This window comes from Choloepus didactylus, chromosome 2 (genome assembly GCF_015220235.1).
Source record: "Choloepus didactylus isolate mChoDid1 chromosome 2, mChoDid1.pri, whole genome shotgun sequence".
Lineage (NCBI taxonomy): Eukaryota > Metazoa > Chordata > Mammalia > Pilosa > Megalonychidae > Choloepus > Choloepus didactylus.
Window position 1 is genome coordinate 10,644,168 of NC_051308.1, and position 22,638 is coordinate 10,666,805.

The following is a 22,638-nucleotide window of genomic DNA, read 5'->3' on the forward strand; positions in this document are numbered from 1 at the left end:
ATGAGGGAAGGGGAACAGAGTAAAAGAGCAGCTGCAGTTGTGATTAGTGATGTTTCCTGTAAGGGTGAAAGGGGCTGTGGCTTTCCCGTCCCTCAGGCTCCCTCAATTCCTGAAGCCTCTCGCTTCCCTGAGTCTCTTCTAGGATAAGGAGATGTACATGGGGTCATACCACCTGGCTTTGGAAGTGGTGTGTGCATGAGTGTGTGTGTGCATCTGTGCATGTAAATAAGGGCACCAAGGAAGACCTTTTGGGCAGGGGTGGGGAAGGCGCTTTTCAGGTGGGGGGATCACCTGGGTGAGGAAGAAGAGGTGGGAGGGACAGGGTGGGTGCGGAGCCCGCCTCGCTGCCTGTGCGGGGAGAAGTGCGTGAAGAAAGTGGGAGCAGAACTGTGAGACTGCACAGGGCCAGGGGGTCTGCTTGTTGTGTAAAGAAGTGACCTAATCTAGGGCTCTAGGGGGACCCGTGGGTGGGGTGTGGAGGACAGACAGAAGACTGAGGAGTGGGATCCTCTGTAGTCACACCATGAACCTTGTGTCAAAGGATTAGCCCCCACCCCGGAGATCTAAAGAAAAAACACACATGTTTGCAGAGAAATAAGTGTTTTTGTGATATATTCCTGCACCCCGTTGAGTGGCAGGCCCACCGGCCACCAGGCCCCCATTGGAGAGAAGACATCCTGTCTGGTCTGGGCTTTGATGGGGGTCCCTGGCTCTGCCAGAGGCAGGTTTAGCCTTATGCCAGGATTTTTTAAGGTGCACACTGCTTTTCCAGGAGTCTTTCTTTTTAAGGAAAAAAGACTTGACTTTAAGGAATCAGTGGCTGGTCCTTTGCTCAAGCCCTCTGGACCTAGGAGCCAGCCGATCACTCCCCACTCACCACTCAGCATGTGGGGTGCAGGTGGTGGTGGGGTGCCCCTGCCACACAGGTGTTTTTCTACCTGCAGGTATAGGAGCCTAGAACTTTCCCTCATACGTTCTCTGGCTGGGCTGTACACCTTAGCCCAGCTTCTGTGTGAGACCGTGGCTTGTTTGCTCAGGGGAATGTCTCTTTGGCGCCTTCCCACAGGTGCCTTCTGTGTGGCTTGGATTTTTTGCTAAGGGCCAGAAGCAGTGAGGAGCTCGGGAACAGTTCTCAGCAGGGCCACCGCTGTCTGTCTGGCCGATTTGCGTTTGTCTTGGCCCTCAAGCCTCTGTCGCACACAGATGTTTTGATTTCCACTTTGCTTAGCAACCACCCTGCTGCCTTTCTCTGCCCTGTGGAAACCACTGTCTCTCTGAAGAGCTGCTGCAGCTCCAAAGAATACCTCTGGAAGGAATAGCCGCAGCCAGCCGGAACAGAGCTCAGAACTAGCACACGAAGGAGGCTTTCACCGTCACCCCATCCCCTCGAGACCTAAAACACAAGAAGATGGCTTAATACCGGGGACAAGAATGGAGCTACACATGGTTCTCGCCCTTAGTGTTTTTAAATTGACCTATTTATTTTCCTGACCCTTGGGGCAGGGCTGTCCTGGTAGTTCTTTATGGCATGTTATTGAGGAAAATATTATTAAAGAAGTACCTTTGGTTTGTTTGATCTGGACCAGCCACCTGCTGGTCCAGGAGCAGAGCTGCTTGGCCTGGTTTCTAAGAAGTGGAGCTAACACTAGTCACAGCCCCTCTGTGATGGTTAGGTTCATGTGTCAACTTGGCCAGGTGATGGTGTCCAGGTGTCTGGTCAAGCAAGCAAGGACATTAGTGGCTGGTTAATAAATCAGAAGGCCAATTTATTAAATCATCAGTCAGTTGACTGCATCTATTGTATCACGCCATCAATGAAGGGTGTGTCTTCCACAATGAGAGAATTCAATCAGCTGGATTTAATCCAATCAGTTGAAGACTTTTAAGGAGAAGAGAGAACCTTCTCTTTGGCTAGCCAGTGTTTCCTGGGGAGTTCATTGAACACCTTCATTGGAGTTGCCAGTTTGCTGCCTGCCCTATGGAATCTGGACTCGTGCATCCCCACAGTTGTGTGAGACACTTTTATAAAATCATATTTACAGATTTTTCCAGTTGGTTCTGTTCCCTAGAGAACCATAATTAATACACCCTCAGAAATGCTGCCTCTTATGAGACTGGCCCCTGCCTCGGGGTGGCCTGATGGAGTCCTGTCCTGGGAACCAGAATCCAGGGCTGAGTTGTCTCTGCTTTGGGCAGACCCCTCACCCCTTGTACCACCAGACCTGGACCGGGAGTGGTGTCCCCCATGCTCCTCCTTGCCACCTGCACACCACCGTCCTTCCCTCCTCCATGAAAGTACTGAATGTTGAATCTCATGTTGCAACGCCCACCACAACAGGCTCACCAAACATTCCAATGCACAGGACCCTTGTTTGGGCCCCACCGTGGATACAGGCCAGGAGCCACGGCTCACTCACAGGCCATTGTGGGGCCACCTCCTTCTGAGTGAGTGATCCTTACCACGGTCCCTGCATGTTCATTTGGCCTCTGGGAGCCTGTTCCCGCTGCAGCTCAGGTGCAAGGAGGCAGGACTCACGTGGTGTGGGAGGCTCACTCCCCACAGGGTGCAGGAGTGGGTGGCTCAGCGGTCAGGGCCTCCTCACAGGACATGCTGGCCAGGGAGGCACCACGTGCCTGCATCAGGTGTGCAAGGTTCATTCATAGTTCCTCTCAGTCCAGATGCCGTCTCCCAGCTGGAGATATTTGTATCATAAGCCATGCTGCCTAGTAACATGGACAACTCTTATCAGGTTACCCCGGCAACAGGGCCGGAGACTGCACCAAAGGTCAAATCCATCGGCTTTGTTAACCCCTGACCCCCACACATGATGCAGCTGTTTCACCCACTGCCCCTCCTAGTTGGAGCTTTCTGATTCCTTGGCGAAGTTATGTTCTTTCTTTCCGTTTCCTAGTCACTGACTCCTGTTGTAATTCTTGGCAGCTTGGCATGATGTGATTCTCCTGAGACCCCGGCCTCTCGTTCCTTGACCTCCTTTCTTCCAACAAGCAATTCCTCCGTCCTGCCTTGGCCACTCCCTCCCACCCACCCACCCACAGTCACGCCCTTGACCCTGCACCTGCCAGTGACCCACTCTTTATCTTCCACCTCCGTCTTTTCAGATTATCCTCAATACCTCAGTGCTAACGAATGCTTGACCCTACTGGGATTGCAGATCCTTGACCTTGTCACCTTTTCTCAGTCCTACGCCCCCAATCCCCATGCCCTCTCTGCCCCCTTTACCCATTTAAATGCCGTGTTAATCGTGCAACACCTTTGCACTCACCCTTACCTCCCCTGTGCCTCTCTTGCCTGGTCCTACTCGCTCGGTGAAACCACCGCCCTGGTGAAATCTACTCTCCACGCCTCAGCAGTTCTGGAGATGACCCGCTACCCAGCTGACTGGCTTCCCTGTAAATTCATGATCCCTGAGTCCAGGGGGGCCCTTCACGTTACAGTTCCACAGACGGTTAACTCTCCCGCCTTCCCAGATGACGATTTCACACCTTCCCTCGTCTCAGCTCTGCTGCACCTCCTACCCGTTCTCACTCTCGGCTGATGGTGTTGCTTCTCAATTCACTAAGAAAATTGCAGTCATCAGAAGAGAATTTCCACAAGCTCCCTGTACTGCATTTGGTATTAATTCTCCACCCTAGAAAAATCTATGATGCAACTTCTCTTTCCAATGGCCACCCCATTTCTCCGCTACACACACAAATACATATGCACACACGCACGCACGCACGCAGTTCCTCAAAAGAATTGTCTATTTGGTCAAGTTTCATGAGATCATTGGAAAAATGACCCAAAGGGGGAAACTGTTAAGTAAAATAAGATGGCTGCCTGCTTTGGGTGTTGCCAGGAGGGACCCCTTTCCAAGAAGGGATTTTCCAGAAAACAAAAACAATTGACCTGCTGGGTCTTTCTGAAAAAAAATGGAATAAACCACACCCTACCAAAACAAACAAACAAACAAAGATGTCTGTATTCACTGTCTCCATTTTCTTTCTCCTGCTCCTGTTAGATTTCTGTCCTTCAGCTTCACTGAAACCGTTCTTCTCCCACCAGTGAGTTTCCTCTTGATAACCAAAACGATGAATTTGCACTCCTCCTGCCAGCTCACCACTCTTTTCCCCTTGGAACACTTTCTTCTCCTGGCTTCCAGGAGGCCACATGCTTCTGGGTTTTTGCATTTCTTCTCGGCCATTCCTTCTCAGCCTCCTGACCTTTAATTACTCTGTGTGCCGCACCCAGACTCTATCCAGTCTGGCCTTTGCCTTAGCTGATGCCGTCCCATCTTGTGATTTTTACTCCCTTCTGATGCTGGGGACTCCCCAGTTTAAATCTTCAGCCAGACTTCTCTCCAGGGCTCCAGCTCTGTACTCAACTTCTCTATTTGCATGCCTGATGGGCACATCACACTCCATGCTTCTGACCTGCTCCTGAAGCACTGCCCAGCCCTCTCCCCTCAGCCCTCTCCCCTCTAGCCTTCCCCCAGCCCTCTCCCCCCCAGCCCTCTCCCCCAGCCCTCTCCCCTCTAGCCCTCCCCCCCCCAGCCCTCTCCCCTCTAGCCCTCTCCCCTCTAGCCCTCCCCCAGCCCTCTCCTCCCAGCCCTCTCCCCACCAGCCCTCTCCCCCCAGCCCTCTCCCTCAGCCCTCTCCCCTCTAGCCCTCTCCCCCCAGCCCTCTCTGTCCATCCTCCTTGTCATTGAAGATGGCACTTCCATCCTTCCAGTTGTGCAGACAAAAAACTTGGTCTCATCCTTGAGCCCTGTCTTTCTCTCATACCCCACATCCAGTCTGTCCATAAATCCTTTTGGTTCTACCTGCAAAATATATCCAGGTATTTGATGATGTTAAGGAATTACAGTTCAGTTTCTTAGATGTAATAATGGTATCATGGTTATGTTATTTAACAAGAGTCCCTTTAGAGATTGTTACTGAAATATTTATAGATGGAATGTGATGTCTGGGATTTTCTCAAAACAGTCTAGTGCAGTGATTCTCCGACACTGGCTTGCATTAGCGTCACCTGGAGGGCTCATTCAGACACAGCGGGCTGGGCCTCAGGCCCACCGTTTCTGGTACAGTGGTTCTGGGGTGGGGCCAGATAATTTGTTTTTCTAACACCCGATGCTGCTGATCTGAGGACCACTTTTTGAGATCCGCTGATTTCAGGTGGAAGGGGTGGGTGGGGGATAGAAATGAAAGCAGATGGAGCATGAGTTGATAGCAGTTGAAGGTATGGGGTTTATTATACTATACTTTTGGAAATTTTCATAATTTAAAAAAAAAGTACGTGTATTGATTTGTGTGTATCTCCATAATTTGATGGCCTCTCAGTCCCTCCACTGCTGCTACCCTGGTCCAAGCTGTCGTCGTTGCTTGCCTGGTCCCCGTGATTTGTCCCTTGCTCCTCTAGGATCTGTTCTCAATAAGCAGCCAGAGTAGTCCTCAAAACCCTGCAGGGGTCCCCCTCTCTCAGAGTGAAGCCTGGCATCTTTTTATGACCTGCCAGGCCCTTTACAAACCGTCCTGTGCTCCGTTTCTCTGTGCACCATTTCTTTGTGCACCTCCAGACACACTGATCTTTCTGATCTTTGGCCATTCCAGCGATGCTTCTGCCCCAGAACCTTTGCATGTCCTGCCACCTCCCCCCAGTTATCTCCCTCACTTCCTTCTTCACTTCTGGATTCAGACCTCACCCCACTGTGATGTCTTCTCAGTGCACGCTATCTAAAATTTCAAACAGCCCCATGCTGCACACTGCTGACCTTTTCGCCTTAGCTCTTGTCACCATCTGTACCATGCTTGATCTAGTCTGTCTGCCTCGGCAGGAGGCTGAAACAGTGCCTGACTCTTGGAGGTCCCAGGGCTCCACCCCCTTCCTCGATGGCTGTGGCAATGCCTTGCTCTTGCCCCCCACCCCACCTCAGGTCTGCCTTCCTCTGTCCCCACTCTTCCATTCGTGACACCTGTCCCTTCTTTGCCACCGCCAAGTGCCGGACTTGGCTCAACTCTGAATATCTGGCTGTTTGGCTCATTGCTGTAATCCCCTGCCCAGAAGCACCAGCCACCGTGGGCACCCACTCCACGCGCAGTGAATGAGTGGCTAAATCCAGCAGCAAGAGGTGGACAGGGATGGGGGTTGGGAAGGTCACCGAGAAGACTTTCCTCAACAGGCCAGAAACTCATGGGCCATGGGAGGGGGAGCAGACACATCCTCACATGGAAGAGCCTACAGGAAATGCACTCTAAGTGTGGAAGGTAGGAACGTGCTATCTATTTTAGAGACATTGAGTAAGGAAGGACAGAAGTTGCAAGCGGCCAAATACAGCCTGCAGAGGTGTGTGTGCAGCCCACACCGTGCTAAAAATAAATTCGGGTTGGTTGCCAATGTTGAAAACGCAGGAGTGTCCTATTTCTCTTGAAAATGGGAGACTTGCTAATGTAGGGCTGGCCTGCCTGCTGGGTGGCCGTGGCTGGAACTGACTGGCCACCCCTCTTTGGAGGGTGGGGTGTTTCCTTGTCACCCACAGCCCCTTCCAGCGGCTGCACTTTTCCTTACCTGGAAATTTGATTTGTGCCCTCCATTTTGGAGAGGGAAATGGACTTCTTCCTTGAAACTTAACTGAGGAAATGCAGTAGATTGGGGCAAGCAAGAGATGGGTCGATTTTAGAACAGGCCGGGCCTCTGGGAGAGCTGGAGGAGGGGTGTGGGGGGCAGCGAGGGGGCCCGGCCTCCTGGGCACTGGGGACAGCCATAGACAGATGGGTCTGCATAGACATTGAGAGGCCAAGGAAAGCTGGGAGAAGACAGCATTTAGAAAGAAAATACGTTTCCTGGAAAGGAAGTTTGCAGGGGATGTGTTCAGGTTCCAAGTGAAATGTTACCGAGTTCACAGTTTGTCTGTTTGTGGTGGGAAAATAGCCATCTTCCCGCATGACTGTCACATCCACAGTCACGCCTTATTTTGAGTTATTACGTTGTATAAATTGGGGATGAAGTTGTTTTCATTAGGGAGTCAATAATTAACAGGATTAGAATGAGACAAGGTGGCCCTGTTTTGTTTGCTTTTAATATGAGGATACCATGTTGTTTTTTTAAAGGTGTTTGCTTAGTTTTTTCCCTTGATGCGGGGGAATGTGATACACAAGTGTATCATCTCTAATGACTGCAGGGCCAAGGGTCTGTTTGGTTGCCACGGCTTCCCTTGTGGTCCATCTCCCACTCTTCAAGGGTGGATTTGACCACGTAACTTTGTTTAGCAATTCCCTGATATTATGTTGTATTTGGTCAGCTTTATTTACAGAGGTGACTGAAGACACAAAGGCCTCCTTGTTTTAGGGTGAACAAACAAGAGCAGATGATACTAAAGCTTAGGGGTTCTGTTTGAAGGCTTTGTAAAGCTTCTGGGGTTGAAATCTATTTTCGTCTATCGGAATTATTTTATGTCTTCTGAGATAAGGAACCAAGAAATGCAGTTTACCTCTACCTGGCTCTGCTTGCAGTGCCAGAAACTCAGAGCTCTCCAAGTTTGGCACCTGGCCTGCCAGGAAGTGACATTCATTTCTACCTGTAAGGTTGGGATTTCATAGGTGATGAGAGACTAGATGCTTCCCCAGGAGGACTCTGTAGCACAATGACTTAGTCCCTGTCCCTTAACTCTTGCCATTGCCTGGGGCAGAGGGAGTTCTTCATCTTGGGCCTGGAAGGGGACACCTCCTCTTCACCCTTCCTCAGGGTGGGGCAGGGGCAGGAGACCTGGACCCGGCCCGAAGAAGTGGGTTGTCTCCATCTGTAGCTGGCAGATTAAGGGCCCCTCAAAGACATCCACGGCCTAATCCCCAGAACCCATGACTATGCCATCTTCCATGGCAAAGGGGACTTTGTGGGTGTGATTAATTAAGGACAATAAGATGGGGAGATTATTTTGGATTATCTGGGTGGGCCCAATGTAATCACAAGGGTTCTTAAAAGATGGAAGAAGAAGGCAGAAGAGGGAGAGAGAATGAGATAGGATGAGGGAAGCCGGGATCAGAGTGATGCAACTGCTGGTTTTGAAGATGGGGGGAGGAGCCACAAGCCAAGGAGTGCAGGCGTCCTCTAGAAGCTGGAAAAGGCAAGGAAGTCGATTCTTGCCTGGCGTTGCCAGAAGGAAGGCAACCCTGCTGACACCTTGATTTTAGCCCAGTGAGACCATTTTGGACTTCTGACATCCCAAACTCTAAAATAACAAATTTGTCTGTTTTAAGCTACTAAATTTGTGGTAATTTGTTACAGCAGCAGTAGGAAACTAAGACACCATCCCACCACGTCTCCCAGCTGCCCTGAATTCTTTGAAGCATGGCCCTGGAGTAGGTGGGAGTGTGGCCCCCCAGTGCTTTTCCAAGGGACCCTGAGACCCTATTTCAAAGGTACCATACACACACACACACACACCCCATCTACCAGCAAACTCTGCTTAGCCCTGAGGACTCAAGGCTTCTGACTGTTTCTGACTTCTAAAACTTCATCCGTCTCCTTTACAGTCTAAAGCTTCTCATCTATGAGGTATATGACTTCCTAATTATCTTCAGCTTACTCTGACTCCCCACCCCATCCCCCAATGAAACAACCATTCAGACAAACTCATGTGAATATTAGAGGAAAAGTAATTTATTAAACTGGTTAACATTTTGAGGATCACTAACTCTTGAGATTCTGATGAAAATTATGAATTCTAGCCCCATAAAAATACACATACAAAAATTTGCATACAAGCTTAGAGGTTATACAGATTCCTCCCAAAAGTGTCCACTCAAGCTCCAGTGACGGCTTGGGCCCTCCTCTTTCACCCCACATCAAGAACCCTTGTATTAAATTAATTCACATTAAATCTGAATGATTGCTTTCCTAGTAAATCTCCCAAATGGTATTTGCAAGTTCCTTGAACCAAGTGATTTTAGAAGTGTTGGACCCTTCAGCTGTGCTGGTAATCCGCTTTTCTATTGAAATCACATTTGACCACCAGTCCTGCCTAGAGAAGTGGAAAAGGGGGAAGGGAGCCTGCCTTCTGATCTGTTTCCCTTCTCTGCCTGGCCAGCTCTGTGTCCTGATGGTGAGGGGCAGCCATCCTGTCCTGAGGCCCAGTGCCTGCCCTCCCGCCCACCACCCGGGCCAGCTAGGGATGAGCAGAGCAAGGCTGGACCAGCAGGTCATGGTGGGCCCCTGAGCGAGGAAGGCTCCACTGCTGCCCAGCTGCCCCCTGGGTGCCTGGGGTTTGGGAAGAGCTTCAGAAGGGAGGGTGGGACTCTCAGACTGACCCATTTTCCAACCTAAGTCGGGACCTGGGATCTGATGAGCACAAGTACACTTTGGGGGATGGATGATTGATGGAAACCTCTAAAGCAAGTCTGTCCTGGAATATGTGGGGTGGAGAGATCTTTTGAGCTGGGGAGTGTCAGGAGGGATATGAACTCAAACTAGGTTCATGCACTTAAAAGGTGTGCCCAAGCTTGCTGCACCGTTATTTCTTATTCTCCTGCCTGGGTCACACAGCCCTGTGAGTGGACATCTGTGGAGACAGCAGGAGGTGGTGAAATTCCGGTAGTTTCCCTGTACACCCGCCCATAGGGCTGGGACATGCTCCCTTCCAGGTACCCTTCTTTCTGACTCTTGGGTCTTTTGTTTTCTGTCATTTGTCTCTCTTTGTAACATTTCTCTTTGGGGTCTTAGTTCCTGGTTTCAATTTCTGAACTCTGGTAAGCAGGCAGTCTGAGTTACCCTCCTAGTGAAGCGGCCAGTTCTGTTCCTTACTCCATGACGACGTGGAAGTGATCGTGTATTAGGAAAAGGGAACTCACCGTCACAACAAGATAGGATTTTCCACCCCTTCCCCTGGCAGAAATTAAGTATCTCACAATACTGAGGGCTGGAGATGCTGTGGATCAAAGAGATCTCTTATAAATGGCTGGAGGGAGTGAAATTAGTACACTGACTTGGGAAAACAATTTGCCATTTTCTTATAAACTTGGATATTGGCATGCCCAACAACTCAGAAAGTCACTCCTAGGTGTGCAGACCCTAAAAAAAGCCTTGCCAAGTGTACCACGAAACAAGTACCTGGAAGTTCTCACAGCATGTTTGTGATAGAAACTAACAGTCAGTCGGCAATAACTTAATGCCAGGGACAAAAGATGGATATTAACTGCCAGTGTTTTCCTGCAATGGAATTTTTTTTTCAATTTTATTGAGATATATTCACATACCATGCAGTCATACAAAGCGTGCAATAAATTGTTCACAGTACCACCATACCATTGTGCGTCCATCACCAAAATTAATTTTTGAACATTTTCTACAATGAAATATTATACAGCAGCGAACACAAATAAACTCCAGCTAAACACAAAACCATGGATGAATCTTCATTACCTAATGTGGAATGAAAAAAATCAAGTTCAGAAGACTACTGAAAAATGCCCTTTATATAAAGTTAAAAAAATTCTAACTATTTTTTTAATTAAAATAATAATAATAATAAAGAAGTGGTTCATCTAGTTCAGGGGTTCTTATCCCAGGGCCCGTGGCCCCTTAAGGGATCTGTGGGTAGAATTTGAGGATTGGCTGTCTTGGATAGGAAAAAAGTACATCTTGATTTTCATAAATTCTAACTGAAATTTCACATTTCCTTCAATTAGGAAGGCAGGCAACAAAACCAGCATATCAGCCATATCTGTGACTGTCACCAATAGAAATTATAGATATTTTTACCTCATACAGGTATCTCAAGATAACATTTGTTCTCATCACTAGTTCCAAGTTAGAGTGGCTATTAGACCCCATTAGATTTTGTTATTTAAAGTGTAATTATAAAGCACATACATCACCATAAAAATTTAAATATTTTGACAGCTAAATTTCAACAAAGTTAGTATCCTTTGTAATCTCATTTTGTTTTTGTTGTTTTCTATAACAGCTTTACTGAGATATAATTCACATACCATACTACTTACCCATTTAAAGTGTGCAAATTACTGTTTTTTTGGTGTATTCGGAGTAGTGCAAACATCACCACAATCTAATTTTAGAATATTTATGTCCCTCCCAAAAGAAACCATGCAAAAAACAAAAGAAAAAAATATATATTTAAGAAAAGAAACCCTGCACCCATTAGCAATGTTTCCCCATTCCGTCTACCAACCTCCCTCCCCGTCCCCCCAGCCTTATTCTGCTACTTGCCACCTTCTGTAAATTTGCCTATTTGGGGCATTTTATATAAATGGAATCACACGCTGTGTGGTCTTTGTGACCAGCTTCTTTCACAGAGCATAATGTTTTCAAGGTTCATCCGTGTTTGTACTTTAGAGCATGCTGAGAAGGCTCCAAAGGCCTCCCTTATTGCAAAGGGATCTCTGGTATCATTATAACGGTTTGGGCCTCGCTGCTTCTGATGGTCCTTCCTTCTGCCATTTTTGCTTTTAAACTAGGCTGTGTCACTGCTTGGGCATTGACAGCAGCTGCTCAGCGACGCAGCGGGGTGGCTTGCCTTGGGATTCCTTGGACTGATGTGAGGGATGGGGGTGTTTGCAGCTGCCCCCAGGTTCTGGGTCACCTGCAGGCTCAGATTGGACTCTCCCCACTGTGTTCTCAGGTCCTCTGGGAGCAGCGGACACTCGAAAGAGGGAGCCTCCAGTGGATGATACTTTCGCAGGGAAAAGTCCTCACAAATGGTTAAGGATGACTCACTCCTGTTGCAGCCTATGCAGCGGGGCTGCTCTGTAGGGTGACAGCGAGAGTGGGGCCTGAGGAAACTGCTCCCAGCTGGAAGCCAGAATCCCAGAGCCTCCTGCTTTCCTGGGACTTACCTTGAGCCCCTCTCAAGCCGCCAGGAAGCTGTCAGCAGTCCCAGAGAGCAAGCGTTTTGTGGGAAGGTCTAAATCGTGGCAGCTCGGTGATTTGCTACTCATAAACCCTCCACACATTTTATTTGTGGGCTGAGTTATTGCCTTTTCATTTTCTTTTTCGAGTGGGTGGGGAGCCAGATTGGAAAGCTGCAGTATGAATGAATTCCGATGTTGATGCGTTTATGATGTGTTTCTTTTCCAGCTCCAGAAGAAAAGGAGGTGATTAAAGGACAGTATGGGAAACTCACGGATGCTTATGGCTGCTTGGGTGAACTCAGGTTAAAATCTGGTAAGTGCCTTTCAGATGGAAATGTCATTTGTCAGATTTGCTAGACTTCTAAAGCGATGAGCAGGTTCTGCTCTTGTGTTAGTTGGGAAAGACTGCAGGATTTAGGCATTTTATTTTATGCTTTATTATCCTTTAAAATGCTTCTTTATATTGCAGAACCTGCCTCATAATGCAGGGGAGGGAGGTAAAGAAGGCGAATCTGGCTGGATTCTTGCATGTCCGGGCTGGAGGAGGATTGGGGTCCACAGTGGCTTTGGGTCCCGGGTGCAGAGGAGGCTCGCCTTCCCTGTTTTCCCACCAGGACCCAGGTTTTTCCAGAAGCTGGTCTGGGAGGTCTGCTTAGGTAGTTGTTTATAGTCTACAAGGGATCTGTACCCTAGAAAGTATGCCTACTTAGGGGAAGGAAGGACAGGGGACAAGGATGGCTGCCTGAGGCTCTGGGTCCCCTCTGCATTCCCCAGGATATCTTGAGGGAAGAGGAGCCGGGACTGGCAGTGGTTTGCGTGGAGGGAAAAGCCAACCCAGCGAAGCTCAGCTGTGGGTGTGAGGAAGAAGAAAGGAAATTGCATTCAAAATGTGGAAGATGTAGTCTGACTTGACAAGGGAGAGAAGCGGGCATCCTTGCTCAGTTGGGAGAGGCGAGGGGTGAGCTCATCCGTGGCAGCCTGTCCATGGGGCCCCGGCATTCCCTTGGCTTTCCTGCACAGCCTGGGAGCCCTCCAGACACTTCTGATTCTGCGGGGACCATTGTCTTCTTCCTCTCCCAGGTCTAGGAGAGGGGCCGAGGGCGACTTGATTTATTTTGTCTCCACCCAGTGGCATCTGTGGGGTGTGGCTGTGGAGGTGGTCAGAGGCATATGTGGCCAGGCCCCGTCCTTAGCTGCTGCCCCATTTGGCTGAGATGGGAATGGCCGTGGAGGGTCTTAATCCAAGCCAAGGGCACCTTTTCCAAGGTGGGTGTGAGGGCTTTTACCTCGCTGACAGCAGTCCTCAGAGTAAGCCAGTGTGATCATGTATCTCTATCCTCATTGTACAGGAAAGGAAACGGAATTAAGGGAACTTGTCTAAAGAAATAAGCCACAGGCGGAAAGTTTAGCTGGGATTCCATCCAGGTCTCGCTGCCTTCCAAGGCTTTTGCGGGATTTTTCCCCTGCAGCAATCCAAAGTTGCAAAAGAACCCTTGCCTCCAATCACGAGGGTGGTGGCGGCGACAGTTATCACTTATATAGCACTTACTTCATGCTAGGCACTGGTTAAATTGTTTTAATCTAATAACTCAGCTCTCACAGCAGCCTCTGAGGTCAGTACCGTTATCCTCCTGCTTTACAGACACAGAGAGTGAAGCACAGAGCATTTTAAGTACTATATTGCATCTGTTCTAAGACATTCTTTTACATTGAAACACCTATGAAATCAGACTAAAGGCTGTTGGTATCCTGCAGTTACAATTAGCAACGTTTTTCTTGTACATCAGTTAATGATTCATTTCATCACTGATGGTGACTTGGATCCACTAAAGTACAGTACGTCGTCTGGGGTCACTACTCTTAAGTCATGTGGACCTGGGCTGTAAATTTGTGGCTTCTGCCCCGGGGTCTGCTCTCAGCCACCAGCCTCTGCTGCCTTCTGAAAGGGCCTGAGTGTCTGGGCTCCCAAGGAGGATGGATACCTTTCCCACTCCAGGGAGAAAGTGTGGTTTTTTTTTCCCCTCCCGGCTGTGATCCAAGATCAGCTGTAGGGACTTGGTCCCATGTGGGGAGGACAGAAGCCCTCAAAATATTGGACAGAAGGAAGCAGGGTGTCTAAGGGGTCCCAAGCTCAGCTGGCTCAGGGCCAGGGGCATTTCGGCAGGATGGCAAAGGGGCAGGGCAGGTGGAGGGAGGTGACCCCCTCCCCACGAGGCAAAGCCCTCCTCCCTCCATTCAGTTTCCTGCCTACCTGCCTCCAGAAACCAGTGCCTTGCCCTCCCCCTGCCCTGAGGGGTGAGTGGCTGCTGGTGAGGCCCTCAATTCTCAGTCCCCCCATTCTCCCGCCCTCTCAACACCCTGGTCAACCTCCAGGGGCATCTGGGGAGACTCTTTGAGGGTGCTGAGGATGAGTGTAGCTTTGGAGATGTCAGGATTACTTGGCCTGTTTTCAACACGTTTCTGAAAGTGCCCTGGGGTATCTGAGGGATAGAAGGCTGGAGCCTTTTAGTTGAGTTTTCCAGTTCCCCGTTGGTTACGTTGAGGAGCATGTGGCTTTAACTTACTTTTCTTTTTTCACTGTAGGTCTCCAACCCAGAACTATTGTCTGTTTTTTTTGTCCCCACCCCCAGCCCCATCTGTTGAGGGTGTTGGAATGGGGCAGCACGGAGTATAATTCCAAATTTTGGTGGTCACAAGATGTCGGGCCTGAGCGGGGGCCTGGGTCTCCTCCTTTTGACCTTTTGAAGGCTAAAGGCCTCTGGACAAAGAAAGTGGCTTCGTCTCAGGCTCTTGACTTGGAACAATTTGTTAAATTTCAGGCCACCTAAGTGAAATTAGCCTTTTATGTTAGAAATTAATAAATGCACAAAAACTTTATCCTAGCTTTTCCTGGAGAGCCCGAAATCCCTCCTTCTTCCCTGAAATGCCAGCAGGAAGGGGGTGGAGTCCCTGTGATTAGGGGCGGAGTTCCTGAGTTGGGCTTCCTGATGCATACACAATAAAAAGCAGAGAACATAAGAACACGGTAGTAAAAAAGAATTTATCCCTTGAATTTGAGGCTATAACTCTTTTACCTCAGCTCTCAAGTCCTGCCCGTTTCATAGCCTAAAGAGGCTCGATTTAAATCGCTGTCTGTAATGAATTGTGCTTCCTGGCATTGAGCAGTGAACAGCCTGGGAAACTGTACAGAACGACCCTATAAACTCTCCACCAGACAGCCCTCCTGGACTCTAGCTCCACCCTCACAACTGACTGACCTTGTGTACTCATTTCATCTCTCCAGGCCTGTTTTCCTGTCTGCAAAACCAGGACACTGCCTCATCTCTATCTTAAAGAGTTCTTAAGAGATTTACATGAGGGGGTGAATATGGTAGCTGGAAGAGGGTTGGGGCTCCTCAAACATCAGGCAGGATTGCCACAGGCTAGTGTGCAGCCCATGAGAGTGGCAGTCTTCTGGCCGATGGGAGGGGACGGTCCCCCTCCCCACCACCACCCAGCTGTCCCAGTCACACAGTCACAGAGAGGGCTTGTGAGAGGAGGGGCTGATCTGCGAAGGGTCGCTTTGGGAGAACTAGCCATGGGATAAAGGGCCGAGGCTGAGAGGCCTCGGCTTGTCGGCTCCTGGCCAGCTGCTAATCTCCACGGGCTAACCAAGCGTTGATTTCTGGGGGCATTCGCTTCAGAAGGAAAATTCCCTGGAGAGGGAAGTTTGCCAGTCTTTATTCTGGGCATGCAGTGCTCTCTAGCTAGTCTTGGAATGGGATGACCTTTGACAGTGGTGGAATAATGTGTTTCAATATCTGTACCCAGCAGTGGGCTGGTAGATAGTTAACATCCAGCTCTCTGCAGGAGGGGTCGGGGGTCTTGGTATTTAGCATTTGCCAATTTCCACAGTGTGAATACTTCTGCCATGGCTGATTCCAAGCTACCAATGCAGAGTTGGGGAAAAAGGCACATAACGGACCTCATAAGCTGGTAGAAGCCTGGCTCCAGCCCTCCACCGCTTACTCCACTTTTCTGTTCTATAAAGGGGAGGTGAAGAGGTACTTGAAACTCTGCCCTGTGGGTGCAAGACAGAATTCTGAGTCTGTGGGTGGGGGTAGGGGAGGCTCTGCTCCAAGCTCCCCACTCCATGGGTGAGAAAGCCTAGAGCTCCTGGGCCGTGTGTTTGCAGATTTAGGTATGAGAGTGTCTTGTGTGATCAGAGAAGAGATAAGATGATCTGTAGGCACCTGGCTGGGTGCCAGCACCACAAGGGAGCAGGAGGCCTGGCCGGGAGAATGTGTGCTCAGCATTGTCCCTGACTCCACGGGGCCCTGTGTCTGCACATGACACATCGTCATCCCAGTAGCTGACCCTTCTCAGCCAGATGATAGATGACCACAGCTGGACACGGCATAGATGTCATTTCTTCAGGACTCAGGATATCGGGCATCTTTGAGTTGGCATTGGGTTTTGAAGGGGAGAGAATTTCCAAGGTGATGTTGAGGTGGTTGTATGCTGTTACTCACCCTGCTTGCTCAGGCTGCAAGTGGAGTTGGCTGGACTCTGAGCCTTTTGTTCTCTGATGGAGTGTGTGTGTGTGTCCTTTGGGTCCCAGCATGTCGTTTGGCTTTAGGACCCATTGCTTTCCGTCCCCTTACCCCCCCAACTCTGACCTGTTACCTGTGATCTATGCGTGGTCTTGCTTTGGCCTGAGCCCTAGAATGGAGAGTCAGGGCTGGAAGAGATGGGGCTGCCACCCAGTGCATCCCCAGAGAGGGGGGAGCCTTGCCTGAGGTCCGCAGGCTGCTGGAGACAGAGAGACCAGAGCCCCCGTCTTCCTAAACCAAGGCAAGTGTATAAAGATCCTCGCTGGTTTCAAGCCCCTAGTCACCCCTTGACCAGTGACTTCTGAGATTCTCCCTGGGCCTGGTTTCCTTCCTGACTGTCAGAAAATCAATCTTGTCTTGATAAAAACAAAGCCCAGATCCTAGGCTCAAGGTGGGTGTTGGAAGGGGGCTTTCACACATCTGGGGCAGCTGAATCCCACAGACTTTACTTTTTGTCCCCGAGGAGACAACTTCTCCACTACACTTTCTGATGGGGGCAGTGACCCCCGTTTCTCCCCAACAGTCTGATGCTGGGCCTGAGCCAGTCAGTCCCCAGAACCTCTGGAACCACTGAGAGAATGCCGAGGCCGTTAAACAGGATTTGGGTAGACAAGGTAATGCCAGCACTGAAGTACGAGGACACCGTGTGCTGGGTGGAGGAGTGCTGCGCAGGGTTTGGTGGCCTGTGCCCCTTCTAGAGAGGCAGTGGTCCGTCTGGGGTCCCGTAGCCTGGCTGGGGTACGTGCCCAAGAACATGCTTGTGCTGTCCTTCTCCCACATTACAAAAGGAGGACACACCTTCCTCCATCCAGCCAAACCCCACCACGGTGCTTTGCTCCAGCAAGAAAAAGCCTTTGGATGCCAAACAAAGGGGCAATTCAAAATCTTGTTGTCTAAAACCAAAATAGAAATGACAACAACAAAGAAACAAAGCACAAAATACTGTTATCAACACAGTTGAGGAAATAAGTTACTAATCCCCGGATAACAAATTTTTTGGTGCAGCAGGTGAGAGCCAATTCTTTGCTTCCCATAAAATCAAAGAACTTTTCATTGGGATGCCAGCTGACAGCCTCAGCAGTAATTCTGTCCATAGACCATTGTGATTTTTATTTTTTTAGCGCGTAACTCAGAAGGAGTTCGAAGAACTGAGTAACTTTTCTATCTATGCCCATTTATGTATTAACGTGACCAAGCTTTCTCAGTGTTTACATCTATAAAAACAAAAAATAGAATTAGAATTGGTACGGAAATTAGTTTCATTATGACAAAAAATGACATTTGTCCATGGGTGCATGAACTTGAAGTCCCATCCATCTCGGTTAAGAGATACCTTTCCAACAATTCTTTAGTTTTTGTGTTAAATGATTATTTACCAAAATGTGTACTGCTCACATTGTTTGACCAATTGTGCACTAAAAATAATTGCAATGATAACTTAAACCAGAAGAAACTTTTTAAATTAAGCTTTGGAATCAAATTGCTGCACAGTGTGATAGGGTGATTGATAAAAGACATTGAAGCACAAAATATGTTACATGAGGATAAAATTCTGTGGGGGGAGTGGAATGGTACTGTGAGTAAAAGTTCCGTATGTTAAAGAAGAACTCGTTCATATATTCCTTTAAATAATAGAAAATGATGAATATCAGATCTCTGTTTAAATTCCATTGAATACTTGTAAAGAGGGCTCTAGCAGTTTTGTTTTTAATTATCTTTAAATATTTAGAATATGCTGGAAATATATAATATTTGCAATTATTTAAGCTAATGATGAAAACATTAGGCATTGGTTTTTAAATGAACAGGGGTCCATTGCTTGGCCATATTAGTCTAGAGAGCTACAACTCACCGAAGCGATGGCAGATTTTTGGACCCGGAGCTGGACAGAGCGAGCTCCAGGTTTGCATCTTGGCCCTCATGCAAACAGCCACATGACTGGGGCAGGTGATTCAGCTCCCCTGGGTGGCAGTCATTCGTGCATAAACTGGCAATAATAGCCTGGCAGGAGCGGTGTTGTTAGGCAGGTTGGCGTGACTCTTTACAAGCTCAGAGCACCCCAGGCCAGACTTGGTTTGAGGAGCTTGCCCAGGTGGAATAGGCAGAAAGTGGATTTGAATCCCAGCTCCCCCACTGTTCACTTTAACAATGGTACTTCCTCACAGGCTGGTTGGGAGGATTAAGCGAGTTGCTGTGTAAGATGCACCTGTAATAAGCATCGTGTCATAAGCATCGGCCATCATGGAAGGGGCAGCCCCCCACGCCCTTCCCAGCTGGTGAATTCTGGTCCACCTGCTTCAGAGCCCCACCTCCTGGGACTCAGGAGCCTGACGTCTCTGTGGTGGCAGAGCCTGGCCTTTCTCCTCATTTATTCTAAGAGACTTTTAGTGCCTGCTCTAACGCACTCTCCCCAAGCCTCCCCCAGGCACCGCTGTCCCAGACAGGAACTGTTGGCTGTGTTCAAAGCAGATGGACTCTTGCCAGGGACGTGGGTGTCTCCACGCAGAGGCTGTTGAGGGGGTGGTGCTGGAAACCAACTTCACAACTTGGATGCAGTGATTTAAAGGAAACGTTTTCTACAGTTCTCCTTGAACACACTCCCTAAAGAATCGAAGGTGGCCTTGTCATCCTAGACCCCAGTGGTGACCCCAGTGTTTCGTGGACTCAGCTTTTTCTTGTGCCAAACCTGTTGCAAGAGCAGATGAGACGCCTAGGAATTTTGTTCTAGCAAGGGCTGTGGGAATAGTTGCATCCTCCGAGGATGTCAACCCACATAATCCCCCACCTGTCTTCCAGAGATGACACCTTCCTACTTGAGACACAGCCCCCAGACAGCTGCCACTGTGGAGTGTGAAAGCACTGTGTGTCCACTTGGCTCGTAATTTCATGATATCACCGGCTCATCAAGGGACTTTCCACTCCCTGCCCCGCCCCACAACCGCCCCCTACTGAATGGGGAGCAGTGAGATCTTTCGAATTCTTTGCAAAGGGCATGATGAAGAGAGGGGCAGGCCGGAGCAGGGCGTTCAAGCAGCGGGTCCCAGGTGTCTCAGACTGCACCCTCAACGCTGTCTTCTTTGGGGCTTGGTTCCTGTCCAGCTATTTTGGATGTAATTCTTCCCATCCCTCCAGAGAAGTTCCCAAGGGATTCATCTGCTTGTCTTAGGGAGGAAGAGGGGCCTGAAGTTATATCATAGAGGATAGAGGACAGTTACCTAAGCTATGGGGGACTGAAAGCCCCTCTCCCCAAGGCCTCAGACGGCTCATTCTCTAGAGCAATTCATGATTCATCTCAAAGTGGTACATGAGCTGGCTCTTTTCGGAAAGGATGCTCATGACGTGGGTCCACTCATTCCTTTCCTGGCATAAATTTAAAATTACTGTTACCCTCTCTTTTGACACTGTCCCGGCTAAACTTACTGACTCATCAGCTTGGGCCTCTTGCCCCACTCACCTGGGTTCAGAGTGGCCATCCCGGGGACGTCCCCTGCCCTCCCGCCACCCTGCAGCCCCTTGGCCTGCACATCCTCGCTGGCCCAGTTCCCGTATCATGGATGTGAGCTATTTCCTGACCCTGCTGCATCTCTGTCACACCTTCTTTGCATTTCTGTTAAACTTTTTGAGCATAACTTGCTTTATTCTTACATGGTTCTGTTGGTTTCCTGAGAATGAGATTGGAGAGATGCAATATAAGCTGCTTTCGCCACCCAGCATGGGAGCCCTCCCCCCAACATTGCTGCAGTAATGTGGTGTAAGTGGCAACTTACTTGTTGAATGCATGATCTTTAGGAAAAACCAGTCTTTCCCTCACCACAAGCAGCCCCCGTCTCACTATTAAGTACAAGGAGGGAATTAGGAGACGGTGTGCAGACAGAGAGGCAGAGCACGCGGTGAGCAGTCTTCAGGGAGGAGTCTTCGGGGTCTTTTATCTTGTCAGAGGGTCCAGAGACCTAAGAACGTTGAAACCATCACTCTAGCTAGTAGCGTGTGACAATTTGGAGTAGATCTGTCCAGGAACAGATTCCTTAAACCTGAGCCAGGTGGGAGTTGTGCCCTCTGGACCAAACCACGCCAGCCCCTAAAGGAGGGGGTGTTGGAGGCTCACCTGGCTGGTCATCCACCTGCACGTGGCCCATCTTTGTGACACTACTGTGAGCATGCGGGTCTCATGGGGCCTCTCCTGCCATCGAGGAGGGTAGGGGCAGGTGTCCCTGCTGCCCAAGAGCAGAGACTTGCCACGGACCCTCTCACTTATGCAGCAAGTGTTTACCAGCACCTTTGCTCAGCACGGCAAAATGTGGAGCAGAGAACAAGAGTCCGGGACCGTGCGGCAGGGTCACCTGAGGGTGGAGGGGCGTGCATCTCGTTCTCCTGGTGTGGCCTTCACAGGAACAGGTGGGAAGCAGGGAGGCTTGAGCTGTTCTCTTGTTGACTTAGGAAACATTCACCAAACACTTGCTATGGGCAGTGTTGGGATATAACAGCAAACCTGAGCCCTGCCGGTAAGGAGCCCTTAATCTACTGAGGGATACAGATGGGGAAGGGTTTATTAGCTTTACCTATGATGAGTGCTGACGGGGATGTTATTGGCATATAGAAGAGATGCCTAACCGTGCCTTGGGAAATCGGGGAAGACTTCTTGGAGGAGGTGATGCCAAATTGGCCCCAGAAGGATGAGGAGGAGTTAGCCTGGTGAGGGTGGGAGGGCAGATGCGGACTGGTCCTGATGGGCCATGTGGGAAGGCTTGTGGGTATTCTTGAGAAGGGGTTGCAGGGGCACCTGAAGCCCTTCAGTACTGCTGGGGCAGAGAGAAGGCTAGGAGGTAAATGGGAAGGGATCGCAGAGGGCCTTGCTGGGCAGATGCTGTCAGGTGTTCCGGGCAGAAGGAACATCGTGGGCAGAGGCATAGGGGTGTGAGACCACTTAGCCCATTTGAGGAGCTGCAGAGGACAGTCCATGAAAGTGGCCACACCGTGGAGTCTCCACATGGGGGAGTGACAGGAGAAGGCGACAGTGAGGTAGGCAGGGTGAAGCCTGGAGGTCTGGAGGGGCATTTTCATTTTAATCCTCCAGGTGCCTGCAAGTCGCAAAAGGATTTTAAGCAGGGAGGTCTGTGATCAGACAGGTTTGGGAAGGGACCTCCAGTGACAGCTGTGCAGAGGTGACCCAGGCTGGAAGGTCCTGGAGTTAATGGGGAGGGAGGATTTGAGAGGGTGCATGTGTGGAACAGAGGGTCTGGGGTCTGGGAAGGCTCTTCGCCTCCATCAAACTCCAGAATCACCCAGAGGAATCATTAAAACAGATTCGTGGGCTCCATCCCAGAGCTTGGAGTTTAGGAGGTCTGGGGTGGGGCCAAGAATTTGCATGTCTGAAAAGCCCCCAGGGGCTCACATTTGAGACCTGTTAATTTCTGAGCCATCCAGTTTAGGAATGGGGAGTGCCACGGGGGTGTGCGTGAGGCCACAGGAAGTTGCCTTGTTGGCACTGAAAACCGGGCCAGTTTCCTACTGTGTCACTTTTTTTTCTGTGTCACTGAGTTACTTAGTTGAGCTTCTCTGCAGCTGTGTTGTGACATCAGGCTCTCTTCTCTGATCTGCCTAACAGGTGGCGCTTCCCTGGGCTTCCTGGTTTTGGTGACAGGCTGCACATCTGTGGGCAGAATTCCAGATGCCGAAATCTACAAAATCACCGCCACCGATTTCTACCCTCTCCAAGGGGAAGCCAAGGAGGAGGAGCGCCTCGTGGCCCTGAAGAAGATTCTCAACTCAGGGGTGTTCTACTTCTCCTGGCCCAATGAGGGGTCACACTTCGACCTGACTGTGCGGGCGCAGAAGCAGGACGATGGGGACCACGAGGCGGGGAGCTCCTTCTTCTGGTGAGCGGCCCCCCGCCCTGCCCCTGTGGGGTCACACCCGCAGACCCGTGGAATCCCTCTGGACAGCCGTGCCCTGTGCCTGCTCTCTGTCACACCGTGAAAAGAAAACAAGCCCTGCCCCCCACCCCTGTGGGCTCAGGGAACATGCAAAAAGTGCTCGAATATGATTTAGAAAAGCAAATCTGCTCCCTGAGTAGACCACCTAAGTACCCAGTACTGAGTAGGGCTGTGCTAAGTGCTCCTCATGGTTATCCTCCAGTGTGCACATGTTTACACTGATGTATGTTCCAGACACTGTTCCAGGCTCT

The 22,638-nt window shown here is 49.8% G+C and overlaps 1 protein-coding gene across 7 annotated transcripts in view; it reads left to right on the top strand.

Moving 5' to 3' along the window:
- The window catches only part of SYNJ2 (synaptojanin 2), a 173,200-nt gene that overhangs the window by 34,036 nt on the left and 116,526 nt on the right, over nucleotides 1-22,638 (top strand). For all 7 annotated transcript variants that reach the window (XM_037820421.1, XM_037820430.1, XM_037820438.1 and 4 more), the window contains exons 2-3: nucleotides 12,089-12,175; nucleotides 22,060-22,330. In XM_037820421.1, the coding sequence (XP_037676349.1) occupies nucleotides 12,089-12,175; nucleotides 22,060-22,330 (358 nt within the window). The remainder of the gene's footprint in view (nucleotides 1-12,088; nucleotides 12,176-22,059; nucleotides 22,331-22,638) is intronic.